At 41.4% G+C, this 24,627-nt stretch overlaps 2 protein-coding genes and 1 non-coding gene across 4 annotated transcripts; 1 reads left to right on the plus strand and 2 right to left on the minus strand.

The window, feature by feature from the left end:
• Positions 1–5,161: 5,161 nt before the first annotated feature.
• Positions 5,162–16,909, plus strand: DIPK1A (divergent protein kinase domain 1A). 2 transcript variants are annotated; one of them, XM_048312732.1, is made up of 5 exons: positions 5,162–5,428; positions 11,791–11,925; positions 12,197–12,304; positions 13,000–13,176; positions 14,135–16,909. In XM_048312732.1, the coding sequence occupies exons 1-5, from the start codon at positions 5,375–5,377 to the stop codon at positions 14,945–14,947; spliced, it is 1,287 nt and encodes a 428-aa protein (XP_048168689.1). In that variant the 5' UTR covers positions 5,162–5,374; the 3' UTR covers positions 14,948–16,909. The 2 variants fall into 2 exon arrangements, with proteins under 2 accessions (XP_048168689.1, XP_048168688.1); XM_048312731.1 differs by lacking the exon at positions 5,162–5,428 and adding an exon at positions 5,833–6,060.
• A 975-nt stretch (positions 16,910–17,884) lies between these two features.
• On the minus strand, positions 17,885–24,382 carry RPL5 (ribosomal protein L5). The gene is made up of 8 exons (XM_048312733.1): positions 24,254–24,382; positions 23,474–23,543; positions 23,258–23,373; positions 21,658–21,792; positions 20,881–21,083; positions 19,882–20,059; positions 18,683–18,771; positions 17,885–18,048 (listed from the first exon to the last, which is right to left on the minus strand). Exons 1-8 carry the CDS (start codon positions 24,254–24,256, stop codon positions 17,949–17,951), a joined length of 894 nt encoding a protein of 297 aa, XP_048168690.1. The 5' UTR covers positions 24,257–24,382; the 3' UTR covers positions 17,885–17,948.
• On the minus strand, positions 20,203–20,299 carry LOC125330522. Its single transcript, XR_007205572.1, has one exon. It is a non-coding gene; the product is annotated as a small nucleolar RNA SNORD21 (small nucleolar RNA).
• Positions 24,383–24,627: the final 245 nt, after the last annotated feature.

Genomic DNA, 24,627 nt, shown 5'->3' on the forward strand with positions numbered 1-24,627 from the left:
GTCAGGCATTTTAGTGTGAACTGACTTCTCAGGCAATTAAAGCAAATGTGCTCGACTGTGAACTGGAAGAGTTCTGTTGTGGAAATGTCCTCAGACAGAGGGGATGGCAGGACAGCTGGGGGTAGCAATGCATTAAACCATTGCAGCTGTTGCCTCCTTTGCGCTTCAGTCAGAGCTCTCAATGAAATGCACCACATGTTGAAAAATGTTCTACCCTGCTAGGTGACCTGTTCCAATACTATACTTCCTCAGGAGTTAAAAATTAACATCTTCTTTCTGAATTGAATTCTGCTTCTGATTGAAATCTCCTCATCTTGACCTTCTTGTATCAGTATGTACTAGCTTCAATACTGGAATCCACTACTTAGAACCTAAGAGGATTTTTTAAAGAGTGTGGGCTAGAACATGGGTATTTCCTATCTCACTGAGCTACCTTATGCAGGAAGCAGGAAGGTGGAAGTGTTAATTCAGGGGAAGAAATTTTGGGAAATGGGAGTACAGCATGAAGAAAATGCCAACAAGACTGTTTATGGAAAAGTCTGTAATAGGAATTAAGACTAACATTTCTATTATATAAAGGTTTGTGTTTTTTAACAGATGACTACCACAAGCATAAAAGAACAGAACAAAGAAGTCTTTTACTTCAAGTAGTGTGAACAGAAGTTCAGAGTGGATTATAACTCTATTTTGCCTCTAATTCAAAGAAGGAAACAGCCTGGATAATTAAGTAAAATAACCATGTTGAAAGCTGGGTGCATTTTAAAAATCATTACACAAAAATAAGTTATCTGAAAATGATAAAAGGCTTTCCAAACCAGAAATAAATTAATGCTAGCAAGTGTACTCTGATCATGCATTTTAACATATAACCTCAATTAATCTTGAGTAAAATTCTTGAACCTCGTAACTCCAGCAATTAATAGAGGAAGTAGACTTGAAAGCACAAATGTGTAGAAAGGAAACCTAATTTTATTGGTTGATTGAATCTGAACTGTGTTGTCTTTGTAGACTTTGAAACAACACGAACATAAATGTGAACTGTTGTTTAGCATTTGCTTACAAGTGACCACCTTTGAATCTTTTCTTCTGAGCACTGTATTTCTGGAGTTTTCTTAGTCCTCTAATGTATACAGGATTGGAACATGTAAAGCTTTCTATTCTGGATTTTTGAAGACCTGTTTACTCTAGATAAGTTATGTTATTAAGACCTATGTACTGTAACATTTTCTAGTACATTTTGAATTTTTAAAAATATACCAGAATAGAAAACATTGTGTCTCTCAAAGCAAAGACTTATATGTCAAATTAATCAGTATCTCTGAATGTTTAATAATAGTAGTTGTATCTAATCTCAGACAAGAGCCAAAAATGAGTCACATATACAATTTATCTGACTGTATTAAAACATGATCTTTTACAAGGATATGTGTTTAAATAAGATAAATGTTTCAGTGGTTACAAACAGCTGTTTTGCTCTAGTGTAAGTCCAAGCCATTGATGAAAGCAATTGGACTGCCTCTAACCTATCTCAGAGGAAAAAAGAATCAAGATTAGTTTTTAGTTCAGATCATTGATCTAGTTCTTTATACAACAAGAGAAATGTTTGTGCCAACCCAAGGGAGAAGGTAGGCACCAACAGCAAGAGAAGGTGACACCATCTGCTTCAGCAGCAGGGTGGATTTATGTGAGATTAAAGTGACCATGTAAATAGAGCCTTAGAAATGAAACCTGTTGGCTGGAAGAGTCTGTTTCCTCAAACAGATTAATGATTTGTTTATACCAAGTAAGCCACAAGGGAACTCTTAACAGGCTGTGTCTGCTTTCTGGGTAAGAGATGGCTCCACCTACCCATGCAATAGAAGCATTAGCATTCATAAGAATCTGAATTGGAAATGATAGGAAATAATCTATTAGGATAAAGTTAAAATTAACACATTGATTAAGTGAGAGTTCACAGAAATTTGCAAAGAGGAAGGAAACAGTATCTCTCTCTGTAGGGAACATGAGGGAAAGTTTAGGTCTAAAGGTTGGATGGGTCCCCAGATCTTCATTCTCATCCACAATGACAGGCCTAAGAAAGTAGAATCTGTATAAAAACAGACTCCTAGACAGGTATCTGAGCAAGTAGATAGCTGAGTAACATGAAAAGAAAGCAACCTCTAAATTTTTCTAGACTTTATTATAGGAATGCAGGTAATTTTATTTTAAATCAGTGCCATGTTATATATTGTGTAAATACACTTTTTAAACGTAGCTACAAACCTGGGCAATGGCAAACACTAGGGCATTACATTCTACTGGTGCTATAATACTTTAAGACTGTGGTAGCTGCTCAGGATCATAGAATATTTCTTAGGCATATCCCAAGAAAAAGAGCATTAGTCTAGGAAGCCATGCTAGGCAGACTGGAAGTTGGTAAAGCTGCTGTGAGAAAGAGAAGTCTTGTGACTATTAACATTCAAAGTCTTGTGATTATAACATAAGTCAGAGGCTCCCTGCATATAACATGATGGTGGGGAAAGTGAGTGAACCCTGAGGATTTCCCATGGAGTCTCTTACGATGGTACTTGAGGTAAATCAGTATGTGGGTGCAGCTGCTTCAAATAACTGAAAGAAGCAAGTCCAACACCGCTGCAGTAAGTTAATGTTTAGCTTTCATTTAATGTTAAAATCTGTATTACTTGCTCAAGTAACAGAGACTTGCCTTCAAAAGAAATTAGATAAAATTATGTTTTAAAGGTGCACATTACACTGACTGTCTTGAAGAATTCAGATTATTCTCTGTAGTTTTTCAGTATTTTCATTTGTCTCATATTTTCATTTCTTATATGTCCAGAATTCCTGGATGCTTCAGTCTTTGCAACCATTTTTTGGTTTTTCTGAGTTATGCTTAATGTGTAATAAGCTCCAAACTGTGATGGAACTGCAGGTGAATGTAAGAAGGTGTTATAAAACCACATTTACCTTTTGACACTGTGAGTGACAAACACTGCACTGTACAACTAGCAGTTGATTTCTATCTTATACAAAAACCCTGCATCTCTAGAGTAACAACATTTAGTATTTTTATAGCTGGATAGGAAACTTAAGAATTAATAGGTAGCAATAAATCAGCATAACTTCTACTGCTTGGACATTAAGATATACCAAAGTTTTGGCATGGGCCTACAAAAACAGATAATGTGTGAACTGCAGAATGGAAACGTGTGAATGGAAAGGCTGTACAGTCAATAATACATCAATATGACTTATGTTCTACCTGTGGGGTTTTTCTGCATCTGCCCCCCAGTTTTTAGAATATTCCTTTGGGTCTGCAGTGGTATCCACAGCCTGTGAATACAAAGTCGGTGCATGTTACATGATTTCTGTTACTGTTCTGGCTTATGTGGTCTAGATTTTCACAGGAGTTGCCTCTATTGAGGCTTAACCAGGGATTTAACAGGTAACTGAAAAAGGCTGAAACAGCCTTATTTTTTAGCATTTAGCATAGCCTGGGCACAAAGAGTACTGGAAGAAGAACTAAACATTTCAGTGCTGGAATAAAGCACCTGCTGATGATGAAGATCTCATGTACTAAGTGAAAATATATCCCCTAAAGAACACATGCCAGGAACTGTTTGGATCTAGATGTAATGGGAATGAAACATTTAGATCCTTGCCAGCCATATGGGACACCAACATTTCACAATTACTCCCAGCCTGTCATTCCAAGGGTTGGCATAGAGCACTGGATGAAGTAAGGGCTTGAGATTATTCAGCAAAATGTTTGCTCTGTGGCCTCCTCTTGTGTTGCTGTTCTGTTGCATGCCCATAACCCAGCTAAACTTGTGCAAACCACTGAGCTGTAGAAGGAGGTGATGCAGAAAGTGCAGCCATCTGGGCCTGCTGAATAGGAAGAGAAGAAAACCCTGTGAGAGTCACTGGCTGTTATTAAAGCCAGGATTGCTTTTACAGGAGTGCCAAATCTTACTAATTAATTTTCAGATTTATACTTCAGGGTGACTCTGGCAGTGATTATATTATTCAAAAAACAGTCACAGACTGTTCTTGAATCTTAAAGCACAGATCTCTAAATTCTGCAGTTTTAATCCTTTGTGAGCTCCTAACATTTGGTTTCCACATACACATCCTAAGAGTAAGCCCTGCCAAAAAGTGGAAGCTTATCCTTACAGTAGTATTTTGTGACCCATCTTCTCATCAAAGCAGCCTTCTTTGGTAAGTGCGCCGAACACCCAAAGCTGTAACATGATATGTTCATCTCGTTTTTATCCCAACACCGTGGCATAATCTTTGCGCCTAAAGTTTCATAGTCAAAAAGCATCAGGACTGGAGGCTCCCAGCCTCTGGCTTTGACTCTGCTAACACACTGCATTAAAAGAAGTCACAATCAAGTCATAAACACAAGAAGGCTGGACAAAAATCAAAATTTGCATAAGAAAGGGTGATTTTACTTGAACCGAACAGTGTTCTCACAAATTACAGTTGGACTGAGGCTTCCCACAGCGCATGAAGGGCTGAGAGATCCTCTGGTGAAGAAGAAATTGGTAACTTTTCCCCACTTTATGGCATTAATGTAGAATCATAGAATGGCTAGGGTTAGAGGGGGCCTTAAAGATCATCTTGTTCCAACCCTCTTGCCACGGGTAGGGACAACTCCCACTAGACCAGGTTGCTCAAAGCCTTGTCCAACCTGGCCTTGAACTAGAGCATCCACAGCTTCTCTGGGTAACCTGTTCAGGTTGTTCTCGCCAACCTCACAGTAAAGACTTTGCTCATGTGTTCATACGGGTCCAGGCAAATGCTTCTTCCTTATTTTGGAGGAACTACTCATTTTTGGCGTCTTGTGGGGGGGGTTTCGGTTGTTGGGGTTTTTTTTAAGACTGTAATGAGCCTGCAGCTGTTTTTAATACCCTAGCCAGTAAATGACAGGAGCCTGTTCGCAATCAACGACACGCGTTATTTATTAACTTACTTCTCCATAATCGTCCCCAGACAGCGCCCCGAGCACTTTCTGGCAGACACGAGGGGAACTCGGGGGTGGCTGTCGGTTCCACGGGCTCCGCGCGGGCCTGGAGCGGGAAAAGGGACTGGGACAGCCCCAGAGGCTCGTGGCGGGCGGGGCTCGCCTCGCCCCCTCAGCCCCGCCTCGCTCCCTCGCGGCCGCTGCGTTCGCCCCTTCGAGCAGCGGCGTGAGTGGTGGCTGAGGCGGCAGCCGCCCGCCCTTCCCGCTGACAGCCGCCGTCTCTCGGTGCCCGAGGCAGCTCTTCCCCGCCGAGCCGAGCGGAGCCGGCGGCGCGGCTGCAGCGGCAGGAGGGGGAGCGCTCCTCACCGCTCCGCCTCCGACCGCCGCCCGCTGCGGGGATGTGTGATTGCCATGGCGAAGCGGCTCTTCCCGGGGGTCTGGCTGAGGAAGCCCCACTCCGCGCAGGTAGGCCGGCGAAGGGCCGGTGCCGGCGCCCGTCCCTCCCCGCAAAGTTCCCTCCGGAGCGGGCGCCCCCCGCAGGGCTCTCGCCGCTTCCCCCGGCCCGGCGCGGCCGCCGTTCCCCTCCCGCCTGCGCCTGGCGGCGGCCGGGGCTCGGCTGCGCCGCGGTGCCGCTCGGCCGGCGGGAGGCGGCGGCGCCGGGCACGGCTGGTGGGTGTCGGGGCACGGAGCAGGTGGCGGCGGCCTCGGGGCCGCGGTGCCTCTCGCCGCCCGCCGCCGGTGGGATCGGGCCTCTCCCGCCGCCTCGGGCGCAGCGCGCTCCGCGGAGCGCCCGCCCCGAGCGGCCGGCGCAGGACCTGTTACGCGGCAGGCGGCCCGCGGCTCCCCGGGCTCACGGCGCTGCCAGTGGGGCACTGCCGCGGCCCGGGAACCCCCCAGCTGTGCCCCACGTCCCTCCTTTACACCTACTGCCGGTGCTGCAGCCATCCATCCTGTCAGCGCGCGGACCACAGCTTGGATGAGCAGTTCATATTCCTTTTTCGTGTCTTCTAAAAAAATTAATGTCGGGCACTTTTCTTCTGCTGCTCCATGCATTGCCTTGTATGTTCGTAGACACACTGTTGTATTTCTATATGCAGGTACATGTTTGCATTACTTCAGTTAGCAGAGTAAGGCTGTTTTGGTTGGAAGTGCTGTGGCTATTGTGTAGTAGGAAGTTCTGCTGTGAAATATCAGTTAGTTACGACGTTGTGGTAGCTTAATGGTTTATCCACGGGATTTCCTTTTTATCAGTTGGATTGTATTTTAACTAGATTTTAAATAAGGTGAACATCTGTTGTGTTGGAGGATATAAATAATGTTTACTTTTCTTATATATGCTGCTTATGTGTTTGTCATCTGTTGGTATGCTTAGTGATCATTTGATTAAAAATTTTAAACCTCATATTGGTGCATTTTAAAATCCAGAATGTTTGAATTTCCCCTCATCTGGAACTTTTCCAAATGAGAAGAAATTTTGTTCTTTTTTCAGAAGTACATAGAGTGGGGGTGTAATGTTTAGTGAGAAGCATACAGATATAATTTTACCCTCTTTAGTGTTTGTTTCATGGTATGTACCTGCAAATCTGGGTCAGTATCACTTGGGTTTTAAACCAAAGAAGAGTACTCTAGATCTATTTATCGAAGTAGACAATTGTATAATATTTGGATTCCTATGGGATAAAGCCTTCAATACAAATAGAAATGAATTCATAATCTATACGCTACCTTTCAAATTAGAAGTCTCCAAATTGTTTGCCTCCTTTGCCTTGGTAGTCTCTTATCATTATATGGTGATATCTGATAACATTCTTCTCTGCTCTTCTTCTCAAAATTTAATTTAAGGCCTTCCAAGCAAAATGTTATTTTAAAATCTTCTAAGAAACACGAAGACTGCAAAATTATTTATTAGAAAAGCCAAAGAAATTAAATGTTTGTTTCTATTGCAGATTAAAAAAAAAAATTCTGTGTGTGCTTTCTTATACTGAGAGCCGATTTTGCGTATTCTGCTGACTTGTTTTAGGAGATTTAATAGTGGCTTTGTGAACATAAACATGTTTTTCTCTGTCAGTGAATGTATGTTAATATCTGATGCATCCATAGAATGGCAGCAACTATCAATATATTGGTGTTTCTTGTCACTGCATGTTACTGTTGGTACATGACAAATGTAGTCATGATTTAACTACACTAATTGCTGAGTGCTTTGTTGAGATTTGTCTCCAAAGAAGCCAACGGTCTCTAAGTAAATGGTAGACTTAACTCACTGAGGACTATGATCAAGGTGGAAAGACTTGTGTAGTGTTTCTATGCAGCATTTCAAGTAGCACACCAGGGAAGATGTTTGTACAGTGGAAGGTTATCACGGAGTGAATTCCAGCTTTTGCTGGCATTCCAGACTTCTTGAAAACTATGCTGTGAAATGAATCACCAGAACATCAGGTTCTGTGAGACAAAACTTAATACCTGTTCTAGATTTCTGCCCTAATAGGAGCAGGATGTTACGAGCTGGGTTGCAACAGATATTCTATGGCAAATGTTCTCTTGATTTACACACACTTTAGCTTTTGTGCAGAATGCAAGATCCATAGGTAAACAGTTGATGATTTTTGAGCCTAAAAAAGACGTTCTTCCATGTGTCAGCTCGTGTAAAAGGAGCAGGGCACACTTAGATATCTTAGCTCAGCCCAAAACTTAGTGTTAGGGACTCTCTGAGTCAATGTTAAAGTTCTGTCACTCTGAAGAATAGTAACTCTGAAGTACAAAACTTTGCCATTGCTTAGACTGCAGATCATGTAATAATAGTAAACAAAACAACAAAAATACCCTAAAACCTGACAAACTTTTAAACACCACAAAATAATTTAATTGTATTTATAGGATTTTACAGTTGGGTGATTAACACTGGGATTTTGTTTTACAAGGAGAGGTTAGTGTCCCAAATTTAAGAGACATTGTCCTGAAGTTCTTTCTGATAGCTGTAGTTAGCAATTGCATTGTGAGGCCAAGGACTAACCAGCAGGATTGCTTGTGACAACAATCATGTAAAGAGCACTTGCACGTGTGGAAGTTTGGCCTTTATAGATTCTGGACCAAGTTTACAGACTCTGTAGAGGTGCCTCATGGACTGCAGTAATGTACAAGAGACTGTCTTCGATGGGCCAAAGAATAAGCAAGTCTAAAGCCCCACACAGCAGAAATTTCCTATATAGTCTCTTTGCTCTAAGATTTTAATCCCTTCTGTTTTGCTTAACGTTTTAAGGAGAGATGTCCCATTTTCCATCTTGGTCATTATTTTATTTCAAAAGATACCTCAGCTCTGTTTACTCAGTTTGGTTATTCAGGATGCAAAATAATTCAAGACACTGGCATAATCATAAGCATGCACTGTCTGCTCTTAGAGATATGAATGTCTCCTGTTCCTGGCATCCAAAACAGTGTGGGCTAATGCTCTTAGACATCATGTCAGCCTACCTGAAGTGCATCCTGTGATAGACAAATCAACCTGAACAGAGAACAAAACAGAATTTCGAGCATGATCGGCCTACTTTTTTTTATCTGTCCTTTTCTATTGTGAGCATGTAAGATGAGTGGAGAGAGCAACTCTGATTTGGAGAAGATTACTACACTATGGTTATGTGGAATACTTTCCAGAATTAAGCTATCTCTACTATTAAACAAAGAAACACTTTCATACTCTTTAGCCATAAAAGTGTTTTAAATAAAAAGTAGACTCACCAAAAATCTGTCAAGTTATGTTGCATGTTGATTCACTACTCTCCATATGCTTTGGAGTGCATCCAGGCTTGAGTTTTGCAAGAAGAGGTTTTCCAATTCTATTTCAAGGGATGAATGTCTGATTATTATTCAGTGCACATGACTTAGCAGAATATACAAGTGATGGAAGAAGTTGAATCTGTAATATCAAGCATTACAAGTGTTTTCCCTCATTCTTGCATTCCCTGGCTCACATTTAAATCTTGATGGAAGACTAGAGATGAAAAAAGAAACTGTTTCCTTGTTTTGAATACTTTCTTTCTTTTTTGGATAATTTTGGAACTCTCAGTCATTCTGTTGCCCTAAAAATGTTCTTATTACAAGTTTCCTGGCAGTTTGTCACAGTTTCAAATGGAGCCCATCTATATGTGTTGCTCCCTAAGCACTGTCTGGGACGTCTTGCTCAGAAATGTGTTCCAGTGATCTGCATGGTAGGTGTAAGTCCTCTGTGTTCTGGGTGCATCAGCACTCGTGTGACCAAACCAGACTCAGTAAATCCATGTTCCTGCATTAGGACAGTGTGTGCACGTGCCAGATGAAGTAAACTAAGTGTGTCTACACTCACAGACCGATTCTGGGGAGAAAATGAAAATTTGGTAGGGGAATGTATGGGAAGAAATCAAATAATGATCAGGCGTTTTCCTGAGCATGATGAGGAAGTCCTTACTAGAAAAGTAATTCCCTTTGAACCAGAGAGTGGAACCTTGGTTGTCTGTAAGCAGAGGGAGGCTGTTTGTCCATGCTCTGAACTGGCAGAGTGGCTTTTGCAAGTCAAAAGCTGCATGACTCCATTGGCACAGTGCTGAGCTCAAAATAAATCTAGCTTCTCTGGAACTTCCTGCCAAATACATGATGTAGTCAGATGGCATTTGGGGAGGATTTTCGGTCTCAAGTACATTCTCTTTCTTCCTAAGGAGGAGGACAATATATACAGTATCTGTACTGGGAGTATGGTCAATATTCTGCAGTGGTCCTGAGGCCTGCAGGCCACTGCTGGTCTCTGAAGTTGTACTAAATGCATACAATAATACAAAATTTCATGAAGTAGCACTTTGGTTTAAAGTGTATTATAAAGGTTCATGGAAGGATTCAGCAAGAAGCACTGAGGAATGAGGAGGATTTGTTGTCCCAGAAGCTTTGGTTCCCAAGCAGCTTTTACACAAGAAACAGCTTTCCCTAAAATTGTCAGTTTCATTTCTGTTGATCTTCCCCAGATTTTACCAGTAGTTTCCTGTGCTTCATGTTCTGCTACATAACAGGGTTATTAGAAACAGCTTTAAAACCCCCCAAATTATAAAACCTGTCTCTAAAAGAAATCACTGGAATAAAAAGTTAATTGTAACTCTCTCTTTTTTTAACCGGGTAGTTTTAAGATTGTCAAGTGAGTGTCTGTGAAGGTGTGAAGGAATAGGGATGCACAGCTGAGGCATGTGGCAGGACCACAGCTCTATGGATTGAAATCATCTTTGGGTCTTTTGAAACTGACTTTTTCTGGGTTTTTTGTTTCCAATAGAAAGGGTGTAATGCATGCTGGCTGTTTGTCATATTTTAATAAATTCTAATAAATTATTGCAGTCTTTCTAATTAAAAAAAATTGCTTATTTACATTGCTACAGTTCTGTGTATATGTGTGATGGCAAAATTGCTCATCATTACTACTTTTCTTGGAACCTTTTCCAAACATATGGGATAATTTCTCTATGAGGAACAGTCAAGTTAGGACCTGTCAGTCTGGAAAAGAGATGACATCACAGGGAGGTGTGTTATGGAGGTCTATAAAATCATGTCAGACGGGGACAGAGTGGACAGAAATTGTTCACTCTTCCAATACATGAACTGGGGGGTATCAAACAAAGTTAATATGAATCAGACTTCAGTAAAATAAAGTCCAGTGCCTGACCTTGGTAGTGGATAGTAGACCTGTAAATTAATTGCTAAAGTTTGTTGTGGATGCTAAAAGCTTATGTAGATTTTTAAGGCAGTCTGGGTAAATTGAAATATTTTAAATGAAAGATAAATTATTTGAGATTTACTAAATGCAGACTATCATATCTGGCTTAGCAAGTTCTTCTAGAGGAAACTGGGAGCACATTTGGTATATATTATATATGATCTCAATCTTCAAGAGTATCTTTTTATAGGTATTACTGAAGATTAGGATACTGATAGAAATGACCAAATGCTGACCAAATATAGCTGCTATCATGCACTTTCCTTACATCCTGCTGCTAAAGCTGATCCTGACCTTCTAATTAGTTTCTAATCCTGACGTGAGTATGAAAATCAACCTGTTAGCACACCAGACTCTCTGACGAGGAGGAAAAAAGAAGAAGGAAAGGATCAAAACATCCCTCCTACTTTGCAAGACACTTAGCTCTCCCTCAGTTCTTAATTTATAAATAGATTTTCCTTCTGCCCCTGTGAAAACTGTCTATGTGAGGCCACAGAAACAACAGGGAAGTCATGCACACTGTTGTGGGAAAGACCACTGAAGGTGAGGCTAGTACAGAAGAATTTTATTTGCATAATTAAATGATGTCATTTCAAGGAAGGAGAGAGACTTCAGCGCATGAAACCTGATCCTGAAATCCACCCTGCTAATTGTATATCTATCTTGTGTGTTTACACATTAACACAGATTATTTTTTGACCAAATTCTTGGTCTGTTGGATTTGATTTACCATGAGTGGGACATAGGTAACTAGTCTTAGAGAAAAATGCACTTAATTGAGCTCTGGCAGTTTATGATTTTTGATCAAATTGGTTCCTGCAGTCTGGCTTGCCCTGTGAGGGTCTGACACCTTTTGTTCTATTTATTTATATCTCTTATTTAATTTTCCTTCCACTTACATAAGTCAAACTGACCTCCCCTATCAGTTTTGCTCACTGAAGGAAGCAAATGTTCCATATAATGCAGTCTGCTTATTTTATCACTATTTTATCACTTTTTTTTATCATTATTTATAAGTCAAATTCCTTAAAGATGAAATGGTAAATCATGTTTACTGCTGCTCAGTGAATTACAAACAGTATTTTCTCTTTGTGTGCTCTAGGTACGTCTGTCCTATGTGCGGATAAAGTATCTCTTCATCTCTTGGTTAGTAGTGTTTATTGGCAGCTGGATTATGTATGTTCAGTACTCCACCTACACAGAACTGTGCAGAGGACATGACTGTAGGAAAATTATAGTAAGTATATTTAGCATAGCTTTTTGAAGTTTGACTAATTCAGTCAGTGCCACATGTAATTTAATCAAATTCTCATATTCCATCATGCCGAAGTAAGATTATAATTTCAGTTACAGATAAAACCAGTTGTGTCTCTAACATTATTTTGACATAGGGTAATTTACATTTTTTTCTTAGATTTTTCTTTCAAAACTTGGGTGTTGAAAGAGATACAGTTTTTGCCTCCTTTCTTAGGCAATTCATTAAATATTTTTCTCCCTGTTTGTTTCAGTGTGATAAATACAAGACGGGTGTTATTGATGGGTCAGCGTGTAGTAGTCTTTGTGCTAAAGAAACACTGTATTTTGGAAAATGTTTGTCAACAAAGCCCAATAACCAGGTAAGGATTTACTCATCCAACCTAGTTTTATTATTTCCCACTGAAATGTCATTGTCTGGAACGCCAGGTAGACTTTACTGTCAGCAAGTTGAATCTGTTTAATACTGATTATTTCAAACTTCATTTGCTGTGACATGCAGAGCGTGTGTGTGTGTGTATATATATACACACCCATATATATACATACACACACCTATACAGAGAAGATACAGTATAATACAAATTAAAACATATAATATGCACCTATATACAATAATATACATTATTCCTATATGTAGAGGGGTATCTATTTATTTTATAATATATGTATTTTGGAAACATATATAATATATATTGAATCCTTCCACAGTTTGACAGAATGTGCATACTTGCACAAAGCATACTGCTTCTCTGCTATCCTGCATCACAGATAGAAGCAGCAGCCTTGTAACAAGCTATGCAAAGGTGGCAGTAATGCCAATCTGTTGTTTGGGAAGCTGTCTGTATTTTGACAGTGTAGTGTCTCCGAAGAACCTGCAGCAGTGGGTTGTATTTGAAGTTGCCATTGTTCAAATTGCCTTATTCATCGTTTGCACACGAGATTCAGTTTCTGATCAGTGTCACTGTTTGACTCTTGAAGCAGTGGTTGGAGGACAGGTGGTCTTCAGATGGACTTCTACAGTGTTTCATACCTTTTCCCCTCTTTTTCTGCATAGATGTATTTAGGAATCTGGGGAAATCTGCAAAGTGTTATAAAATGCCAGATGGAAGAAGCTGCTCAACTTGATTTTGGTACTGACCCAGAACCAAGGAAGGAAATAGTCCTATTTGATAAACCAACAAGAGGAACTACTGTTGAGAAATTCAAAGAAATGGTATACGGTCTTTTTAAAGTACGTATATTCTTATTTATTCTATTTTGACAGAAAGGCTTGTTTTCTTGAAGCTGGAGAGAATACCCTATTGTATGAGCCTTGTTCAAGAGTATGTTAGAAAAATAATCAGCACAGAAATAGTTTTTCCCAGAGGTGCTTATCTTGAAGTTTGAAGTAACTAATTATCAGGGTTTTTTCCTTACTCTTTAAATGATGGAAGCTGGCGTTCATCTGGTCTATAGATTTTGCTAGTATTTATATAGAAAATATGATGTAAGGCTGATGTCAGTAGTGATGCATTACAGCAGCGTTGTCTCTAACAATGGTGAGCAGCAGGTGTATTAGGGTAGTTTTAAGGAAATCTGGAAAAAGTTGATCTGCCTTTGTGTGAGCATTCAGCTAAAAATGGAACAGTTCTGATTCCAGCAATGACTTCTTTCTCTGTAGTCCTACAATGGATGTGGTTACTTCAAATAACAAAATTAAGCATTTCAGTATAGTTATGGGATTTGGACCCAGTTTTGTCTTGGTACCTTTAATAATTGGCCAAAACGTAGTTGATAACATGATTTCACTACATTTGTAAGGTCTGATCAACTGAAAACTAAACCTGATCTAAACATTTGAATTCTGCACACTTTTTTGTAGACAATATTGAATAAGCTACTTGATACAATTTTTCTAAGGACTGATCTGATCAAGAACAATGTTTGAATTTTAATGTTTGCATTTTGAAGTGCAAAGAAAGGTAGTACTTCCAGAGGATTACAATGCTCAGTGCCTGTGAGAACAGAACAAAAAGGAAGCTCTGCACGCACCTGATGGCAGGTCCTGTTACATCAATAACCAATGAAAACTAGAACGTACCCTGTTACTCCCATTGTTCATAGAAGGAGAGTAACAGGAGGCAGAATGACAGACGGATTGGGGGCAGTTAATGAAATCATACTTCATCTTTTTTGTTTGTTGCTTTTAGGCAAAATTGGGTGAACAAGGAAATCTTTCAGAACTGGTTAATCTCATCCTGTCTTTCGCCGATGGAAACAAAGATGGGAGAGTCTCTTTGCCAGAAGCAAAATCTGCATGGGCACTCCTGCAGCTAGAAGAGTTTCTATTAATGGTGATCTTGCAGGATAAAGAACATACTCCCAAGCTGATGGGTTTTTGTGGGGATCTCTATGTGACCGAAAGAGTTGAATATACCTCTCTCTATGGAATCAGTCTTCCATGGATTATAGAACTTCTCATTCCCTCTGGCTTCAGAAGAAGCATGGACCAGTGGTTCACTCCATCATGGCCAAGAAAGGCAAAAATAGCTATAGGGCTTTTAGAATTTGTGGAAGATATTTTCCATGGACCTTATGGAAACTTTCTGATGTGTGATACAAGTGCCAAAAACTTGGGATATAATGATAAATATGATTTGAAAATGATGGACATGAGAAAAATTGTGCCAGAAATTAATTTGAAGGAAATAATTAAAGATCGTCAGTGTGACTCAGATTTGGACTGCATTTATGGTACAGACTGTAGAACACTATGTGACCAAAGTAAAATGAGATGTACCACTGAAGTAATCCAGCCAAACTTGGCAAAAGCTTGTCAGCTCCTTAAAGACTATCTGCTTCGTGGTGCTCCTTCTGATATCCATGAAGAACTAGAGAAACAACTGTACTTGTGCATTGCCCTGAAAGTCACAGCAAATCAGATGGAAATGGAGCATTCTTTAATACTCAATAACTTAAAAACTTTACTGTGGAAGAAAATTTCTCATACAAATGATTCTTAGCTTCTCCAGCAGCAGAAGAGAATACTGATGCCTTGGGCCACTAGAGGTGGCCCAAGACATTTGATAAAAACAATCCGCACCTTTTTAAAAAGGTATTTCTTTACTCAGATTTTATGAATGGCTCTTTCAGTCTTGCCCTTCAGTCAGTAACTTATGACAGGGCTTCTCGAAGAATGAACATGCCACTGAATGATCGAGCAGAGGCCAGAAGTACTTCTGGTGTTCAGTGCTGTTACGGAAACAACAACTCTGCATGCTTGACTGTTCTGTGCACTTTGTCAGATCTTGAACAGGATGAAAGTATTCACTGTGCTACCACATCAGCTGAGGGAACATCTTCCATTTCTGTGAAAAACATTGCTCATTTGTGAAGTACCTGCAGAGGATTTTTCTCCTAAGTAGTTTTATGAAGAATTGCCACTACTGCAAATAATGTGTCCAAGTCCAAGCTGCTGTTATGAATAAACTGAACTGTGAGATTGAAGTTTACTAATACCTTGGCATGGCAGAATTTGCACATTAAAGAATTTTTTAACTGTGGAAAATTAGAATTTTATTCTAGAATGTATAGGTTGTAATATGAGACAAATCAGATTCTGTTTACACATTGTTACCTCATGCTTACGTCTTGAATGTTTAAGTAGCTCAACATTTTTTAATTGTCATTGTATGGTGAGCCCTTTGGGAGCCAAGAATTCTAGAGTATTATTTCTTAAAGTCATCTATATGGTTTAGCAGCAATACCAGCATCCATTTCAAGAACTTCACTGGAAACCTTTAACCCAAATTTAGCTGTAGCAAATATTGAAAAGCAAGGAGTTTGTGGACTAAGCTATAGTATGAAAACTGAAGTTAATTTTTAAAAATACTGAATAGCAGAAGTGTCCTACCAGTTAAAAAGGGAAGATTGCATAGTGTAGGAATCTGCTGTATGACATGAGAAAGAAGTTAATAGTTGTGGATAGTCTTGGCTCTTTACTGTCCCTCCACATTCAGCTGTACTTCAATCGTAACTACTGCAGGAAGTGTGTAAGCAAGAGCTAGACCTGAATTTTAAGACAGAAGCTGGATTGCTCAGGATTGTGCAATATTGCTCAAATAGGAGCCTATGAGGTATTTTCCAGCTCATTCCTAGCTGTTACTAAGTGAGCTGCAGTGTGTGTGTTCTTTTTTTCTAGTAGCATCTCTGAGTCATTGTTAAAACTCAAGCCATGAGTAAATAAACATAATCTGATCCTGGCACTCCACAAAGCATGACCACTCTACTACCTTTAATCTGCACCCTATTCTTCAGATTTACAGCTGTGTTCATAATTATGCAAAACTGGATGTCCATAAAACACCTTAATACATGCTCAATACTTGCCTGTTGAATGTTTAATTTATAAATGCTTTAGGTACAAAGTTGTTCAATCTTCATGATTTTAATGGCAGTCATCTGTATACTTCTGAATCCTGGCCCCTTAATTCATTTTCACCAGAGGTAAGAAGAACAAGCTTTATTTACGTATTTGAAAGGTTAATTGCTCTAGGTATCCTGTTTCAAATGCATTTCTAGAATGATGAAACTGAACTACAGGACCACAATAAAGTAGTTTCTCCATACCAGATGTAATAATATGCAGCTTGGATTAACATTGTTTTGTGAACACCAGCCTTTTAGTTTAAGAAATACTATGCCCATGCTATTGTCTTGAACTTGCTAATGTGCTCCAACTATGAACTAGTAAGTATTTGTAATGAGCAATGCACTAAAAGTGTAAAGTGGTCATGTTCTTGGTGAAAAAAGCTGACAGTGACTGCTATTTGGGCAGAGATTACTTAAAATACCCAACATCATTGGGTATTTTAACAACGGGAGAATATGTTTAATAGTGCAGTTTGTTGTACAGAATCTTCATTTTTATTACTGTTGCATCGAAGCTTTCATTGGAAAAAAAATACACTTTTGTTTATAATAAATCACAGGCCTCTTTTTTCAGTAGCAGTATTTACACCAACTACCAGTATCTTAGAGCAGAACATTCCTCCATGTAGCCTCCTTGATTAATGTTTAAACTGTGCAAATGATTTCTCTAAGTCTAGTGGGAAACCTATTGGCACACAGAAGCTGAGAGGTAGGAGGAGACAAAGGACCAGGGCAGGACAAGGCTGGTGAGAAATACTTCTCTTCAGGCAGCTCAGCCTGCAAGCTGCAGAAAGAAACACACATTGGGCTCTGGGTGGGGGCCACCCTTTAGGATAAGGAGATGAAAACCAGTGACTGGTGAGGTGGATGGACATGGAGAGGGGAGGCAGGAGGAAAAATGAGGTAGAGACTGGCATGGGGGATAGGGTGAGGAGTGTGAGGGTATAAAAGCCCAGGGGTGCTCCTCAGAGCGACCATTTAGAGTTGTTCCTGCACCAGGAATGAACTGCCTTGTGGAATGGGATGTCATGGGCTCTGCTAAGGGAACCCTATGGGTGAAAGGGAAGGGAACATGGTCTGGCTGCATGGGAGTGTGTGGGGATTCAAGGAGGAAAGGCTCTGATGTGCAACTGCCAGGGAGTCTCACAAATGTTTCCTTGACAAGGCCTCCATACCTACTCCTGTACATGCAACTTAAAAGTGAATTCTCTGATCAACTAAATAATGTGAAGTATTCAGCTTAAGAATTTTAAATCTTTCTCTACTTAATAGCAGCAAGCTCTTATACTTAGTCCTTGATACTAGCTCTGCCAAAAATTAATCTAATTGATTTCCTTCCCCTTCTTACAGGAGTAATTCTGATGCAACAGCCTTCGTCTTTGAAGTCTGTCACCTCTCTTCTCTGTGAAAACTCAATTCACACAGTACTTAGAACGAGGAGAAAAAAAACTTTTCAGGTACAGACTATCTAGATCATAAAATATATTCTCTGCTTTTATAAACTATACAAATAAGCTGGTCTTACACAGTTGCTTCCTCAATAAATTTATTGCCACTTTTTCCAAAGCTTCACAGAAAACTGTGGAAGTTGTCTTAACTCTCAGTTCTGCGCTCCTGGGCCCTGAGGAAGCTGGCCTTCTTCTGAGCAACACGGTCTTTCTTCTGGGCAAGGGACATCTTGGGACAGTTCCATCTGCAATGTAAGCACAGGGTACAGTAGATCCAAAGCAAAATGTAGTCAAGAAACATGCAGTGCATCACAACTGTGGTTAAGAGTGCAATGGAAGAATATATTCCCACTTCTGTAACATGCTTTATTTCCTCATAATGACTGAAGGCTGTACTTAGGGCACCACAAAAAGGCATGGTTAGACAGTTTTAATTTCTCAAGAGATAAACTCTGTACTCTCTTGAGACTGAAGTAAAGACATTATTAAGCCCAATGTGATAGCTGTTCCTTATTTCTTTTCTCCCACACCCTTGAAAAATCAAAATAGTTTAGTACTGACAAAATAATCAATGAGCTCTCAGCTGAAGAGAAGCAGCTTTCCCACTGAAAACACTGAGACTTGAAGCTACACACTGTTCTAGCTATTCAAGCCACAAGGATTCTTCACTTTGTTTTTTTTATATACTTAAGAGCTCTTGAACTTCATATTCCTACTGCTAAAGTTAACTCCTAAATTATACAGAACTGCATGTATCTTAATCTGGTCTAGAACACATGACTATTGGCACAACTGCAAAATTGCATTAGTTGTTTTACTGTAACTAAGATAGCTCCAACAGAGAAGTCACACAGATGTTAAAAAGAATGAGAATTTTACCTCTTTTTCTTGACTTCCCTCTTGGGTTTCTTTTCATGGACTGGATTATCCCGTATAGCAGCATGGGCTTTTTTGTACATTTCTTCCATCTTGGAAAAAAACCAATTAAAATTTAAATTCACCATAGTTGTCCAGTTGTTAGAGGAGTATCAGAAATCCAAGATCCCTGTGCCTGCATTGTCCCCAGGCATGCAATAATGCTGCTCTGTCCCAAAGCCAACTCTGGCTCCATAATGGCACAGATTTGAAGAATACCTTTGCTGGCAGTTAATTAAGACCACTAGGTATCAGCTTTTTAGATGTACAAAGAACAAGTGGCTTCTAGTGACCTAAGTCCTAGACTCACTTCATTTGAATACAAGCTGTAACTGCTGTTTGCTTAGAAAGCAGATGGAGTCAGCCATTAACATTACTTTCTTTTTAGAATGTTAGAAAAAACTAGCAATTAGTTAAATTTACAAAAAAAACCCCAAAACCCCACTGAAATGAAGGGATAGAGAATCAAGTTTGCTGTAGCCTAAAACGGGGTTATGAGGGAGCTGTGTTTTAAAGCTCCAGGATCACTTATTAGGAGAACCAAGCAAGAATATTACAGGCACCAGGACAAGCCATCTGGAAGGAGTTTAATACTTGGAAAAAATAGAAGAAGCACCTCTGTGTTCTTACCCATCTTCTAATATTTTGTGTAACTCTAAAATGTGAAGCAGTACTAAAATAAAATGTATTACAGTCTATAGTTTCATGAAATGGTAGCTTGGGCTCTCTATTCACCTGGAACAGAGAACTCCCTCTAGGGTCACACAAACAGTAACAGATTTGACACACAACCACATGCTTGCTCACAGTTACAACCACTACAGCTGCAGAAATTACAGGCTCTGGGGCAGGATAAGGAAGGAGTGGAGAGCCTGTATAGAAACTTCTAATTTAGTTTTGGGGCGGGGGGGGGGGGGGGGGGGAAGTGGATTTATAAGCAGAATAGTAAGTTTCACAGTGGGGAAAAAAGGTCCCACTTTCAGAAGTTCTACACTATATTATAGAGCCTTTAATGAAGGAAAAAGTATTTTCTTTGCATGGGTAACATACGACATGAGTCACATAATTTTACGTATCAAACTTACTTCATTATTACAGAAGTCCCTATGCAAGACTTATCAGCATCTCTGTTACTGCCCAAGCTCCAGCTGGATAAAGCTTACCCCGTCAGGTGTTACATTGTTCTTTATGTACTGGGAGAACTGTTTCTTGTAAGCATCTTCGTCCTCCTCCATCAGGTACCGCATATAATCAGCCACATTCTGGCCCATGATGTGCTTGCGGTGAACCTCCGCATTGAACTCTTTGCTTTCCGAGTCATAGCCAGGGAAACGTTTGGTGCTGTCAAACGGCAGGTACAGTCACATTAAGACTCTAATTCAAAGGCTAAAATGCACACTGAAATGACTGATACATCAGATTCTCCTACAGATAACTGAGGGATAGGAGCCTCTAAAAAAAATAGAAGTTTTAAGTTCATCTCGGCTGCCATCAGTCCCGTCTTGAAACACTGCAGTACATCATGTACACACCATGGACCAACTACAGCGTGTTCAGTCACTGCAAGTATCATCATGTAGCAGCCAAGTCAAAAAACCTGGACAATTAGTCAAGAATAGGACACCATGGGATAGGGTAGGAGAACACACAAAAGATCTCAAGATTTTTTTTCCTCCACTACTGCTAGCAGAAAGCAGCAGTTAGGTAAGAGTCAAAATATCCACGTGGAAATCCTAAACGAAGGTGGACTGCTCAGAGTTACGGCTGTACTGACAAATGCAGCAAGCATCAGCTGGGTTTGTACCTGGTTCGTAGTTTTTTCACAGTGAAAATTAATACTTACACACAATTTGGTAATGATTTAAACCAAGGAAATATCCTTTGAAGATCTGTTAAGGGCACTTGCTTTTTAGTAAAAGCAACAAGATAACTCTTTAGTTTCTACACCTTGACAGTTGAAAGATTCCCAGCAGCACTATCAGAATTGCATTTGTGGATTAAAAAACAACCAACAAAAAAACCCCTGACCAAGAACCTAATTACATAACCATTACCATATCAGAACAAAATTATTTCAACATAAATTGATTCATGTAAGTAGACTGTCACATACAGAAGCATCTGAGGTTAACCCTGAAGGAATTCTTTGTAACACATATTACCTATGAGGGATAGACAGCCCACCATCCACTGCACCCTTCAGAGCACCGAAGACTTTGTTTCCAGTGGTAGTTCTGGCAAGACCTGCATCCAGGTAGCATGTAAAAGCACCAGGCTTGCCATCCACGCTTTCCACATTGTATTCATCACCAGTGACTTCAACTTGGCCTTCATAGATCTTATCAAGGCCAAATTTATTCAGAAGCTGTGGGAAAAGAAAAAGTACTGCTGAGATTCTTTCCATTTATTGACAAAAATGTAGAATCACCACTACTTTGTGAATTTGCAGTAGAATCATATTTTTAACTAATTTCTTTACAAAAATTATGCACCCTGTACTAGTAACAAAGCTTTATAACAACCACCACTGTAAGTGTGTCTGTTAAGTTCCAACCTTCTGTTCCAACAGGTACACCACTGAACTTAAGACTTATTAATGAACCCCTGTGGAAAATGGATGGCTGCTGTTTACATGTTTTTGAACTCTGAAAGGTACATTTCTTACATTTTTATCCTGACTCCCTCCCTCCCACTGCCAAACTTAAGGGCTGCGACATTAAAGTGTGCTGCTGGAGCTGCAACTGCGTGCTGTCATACTTTTCACTGTGATTTGACAGTCACAAGATGCATCACATCTATTATGGTAAAGAGCAAAAGTTATGATGCTGAGAACCCCAAAGACCAGGTGGGCTGACACACCACTGGAGGAAGGGAGCTTTCCCTTCCATGAGGGAGCCAGGAAAGCAGAGCAGCAGCCCCCAGTGCCTGCCTGTACGTACCCTGCGCGCCAGGAGCAGGCCGGTGCAGTAGGCAGCGGCGTAGTTGGTCAGGCCGACCTTCACGCCGTACTTGGGCAGCTCGTGGGCATAGGCAGCACAGACAATCATGTCCCCCTCGATTCTGGCATAGGCAATCTGACAACAAAACAAATGTTAGCTTAGTGCTCCCACCACTGGGGCTCCATGCACCGTCTCTCTGACACCTGCTCAAGCCGACAGGAATACTGGATCCAGGCGTGCAAAAAACTGCCAACCTCTGCATGCAAGCTCAAGGAGTGGTGCTGTTACCGTTTGTTGGGCGGTTTTGGTTTGGTTTTTCCCCTCCTCTTGTGGCTTTTTTGTTTGTTTCTGCAAAAGGAGTAATCAACTCCTCAAGTAAAGACACAAAGAATTCAAATCTGTATTAGGCCAGCTAAAATGTTTGTCAGCAACAACTAGTGATTACCTTTCCACATAGATCAAGAGACCAGAAACTGCATCCAAAGGCAACCTTTCAAAGAATCATTATGGATGGGATGAATTTTGTCCCATTTTCTGATACACCTCAAAGAATGCAAGAAACGTGTGATAGTTTGTGGTAACATTGTTAGTAACCTTATGGAATGATTTTATTAATCATGGTCTGAGACCATCATCATCCCAGGGGTCTCCTGTGAGACAGCAGCACTATCAGATGTTTCTGCTTTAGACTCTCACACCTCTTCTCTGCACCCAAAAGTTGTCCCATTTTTTCAGGATTCCTACATACTGGAAAGGCACTAACAGTCAGAGGTAAGCACCTGCCACCATCGATTTTTGTTCTGAGTTTCAAAGATAAAATAACCGTGTTAGTGACTGAACTGACTGTTCTCAACAGATAACTGCTCTATGAAAAAAGAAGTTAAACTTTTCTAGCTGCTTCTTTCTTGACCTTAACAACTTATATTTATTATACAACAAGCATTCCTAACTTTTTAACTTCAAAATTAGTCAAAGCATTCTAAAAGTGAAACAACTGAACCACAGTAAGGAACTGCATATGATGCTGCACACAACCACATACTTAATGACCATGAGAAAATGCCTACTGCTGTTATTTACCGGTTTCCCTTAATCTCACAGGACAGCCCTCAAAAGGCCTCAGTGCTTCATATGAGCCACACAACATCATGGAAATAGAACTCTCAAAACAGAAGGCACCTTTAGATACAGCACAAGTCAATGCAGGTTGACAGGTCACACTGTCAACTTGGTTGTCTTCAGCCAAGAAAAAAAGGCTTCTTTTTGAAGCCCTTTAAATATCGCAAAAAACCCCCAGAGACATCTTCCCTCTCCCAAAATTGTTCTACTTATCCCAGCATCATTAAAGCAGCACAACCTTACATTGCAAATGTGCACAGAAAAAGTGCTAACACTTGTAAAACTTCTTTCCTACAATGCAAATGGTTTTTTACTGAAGCTGTGGTAACACTTAAGACTGTACTCCTTTAAGGAGTTGTTTTACAATACAAAAACTGTGCAGATCCGGCCTAAGAAACCCCAGCTGCTCCAAGCCTCCCTCTCTGTGCTGACTTCACCCTGGCAAGGCTGGCAGGCCAGCAGGAAACACCGCAGGCCTTACCTGGCAGATGATGTCTCTGTTGGTAACGCGCACAATCATCCTGTATTTAGGAGTGTTGTACTTGTTTTTGTCTTGAATTACCAAACGTTTGCGAGCATAGTAATCAGTTTTTCCCTCTGAAAAACAACAGTTGAAGTGTGCAAAATGCATGAACAAAGTAGGAATGAATATTCACCAAGGACATTTAATTGTGTGTTACAGGGAATTTAGTAATACCTCTCCTTCTCCTGAATTTCACTTGGTATCTCTTGAAGTACGCCTTATTCTTGACAACTTTCACAAACCCCTTGATAAGAAATATAAACTACATGTTATTAACATATAATCCTGTAAGCCAAGATCATTCTAACTAAATGCACCATTAATAAAACCAGAGCGCAATCAGAAATTAAACAGATTTTCTTGTATGTTTAGATAAAAAGAGCGCTATAAAAATGAAATGGAAAAAAACCACCCGGCACATCAAACCCTACAAATTCTACCCCTCCCACAGAAACTGATGTTTCAGGAGAAAACCGAAGTGTATCTGTTAACCGAAGGCCCGTCCGCACTGACCGGAGCAGTGACCGTACTCATTTCCTATCACTCCCGCACAGCCAGCGACTTCTCTAGCGCGTTCTGCCACGGAGCCGCTTCCCCTGCAGCCTCCCGCCCTCAGTCAGTCCAACACCCGCAACCCGGGGCCCGGCGCGGCTGCTGCGGGGCACCGGGGGCTGTATCAGACCCGGCCCCGCGGCCCGGGCCCGACCCAGCCACCGCCGGCGGGCCCCGGCAGGACGCGGCGCATGGGGCCAGCGCAGCCGGTAACGGGGCCCTGCTGGAGCCCCTCGAGCCGCCCGCGGCGCAGCCCCGGCAGAATGGCAGCCATTGCCACGCCGGCGCCGGGCGGCCGCCCCGAGCCCGCGACAATCGGACTCCATCCGTGCGGGCAGCGCGGCACGGCGCGCGCGGGACGGCGGACGCGATGCCCCCGAGCCCCCCCGTGTCGGTACCGACCATCGTGCCAGGCACTGTCCGGTCCCTCAGGCCGGGGCCCGCTCCGCACAACGACTGCGCTCCGCAGCAAACGGGAAAAGGCCGCGCGGGCCGCGCAGCCGCAGCTCCTGCCCTGCCCGGCGGGGCGGGGCCGCGCGCGCGCCGTGCTGCCCCCTGCCGGCCCGGCGGACCGACGGCGGGCGGTCCGAGCAGCGCCGCCGGGCACGGGCGGCTCCCGCCGGGAGCGCGCCCCGCTCTGCCCGCCGAGCGCGCCCTGGGCCCCGCGGGAGCCGCCGCTGCAGCAGAGACGCTGAGGCGCTGGAGCCGGCCCGGAGCGGGGCAACGGAGCTGGGGACGAGTCTGGAAAAGGAATGAGTCCTGTGAGGAGCGGCTGA

Source organism: Corvus hawaiiensis, chromosome 9 (assembly GCF_020740725.1).
Source record: "Corvus hawaiiensis isolate bCorHaw1 chromosome 9, bCorHaw1.pri.cur, whole genome shotgun sequence".
NCBI lineage: Eukaryota > Metazoa > Chordata > Aves > Passeriformes > Corvidae > Corvus > Corvus hawaiiensis.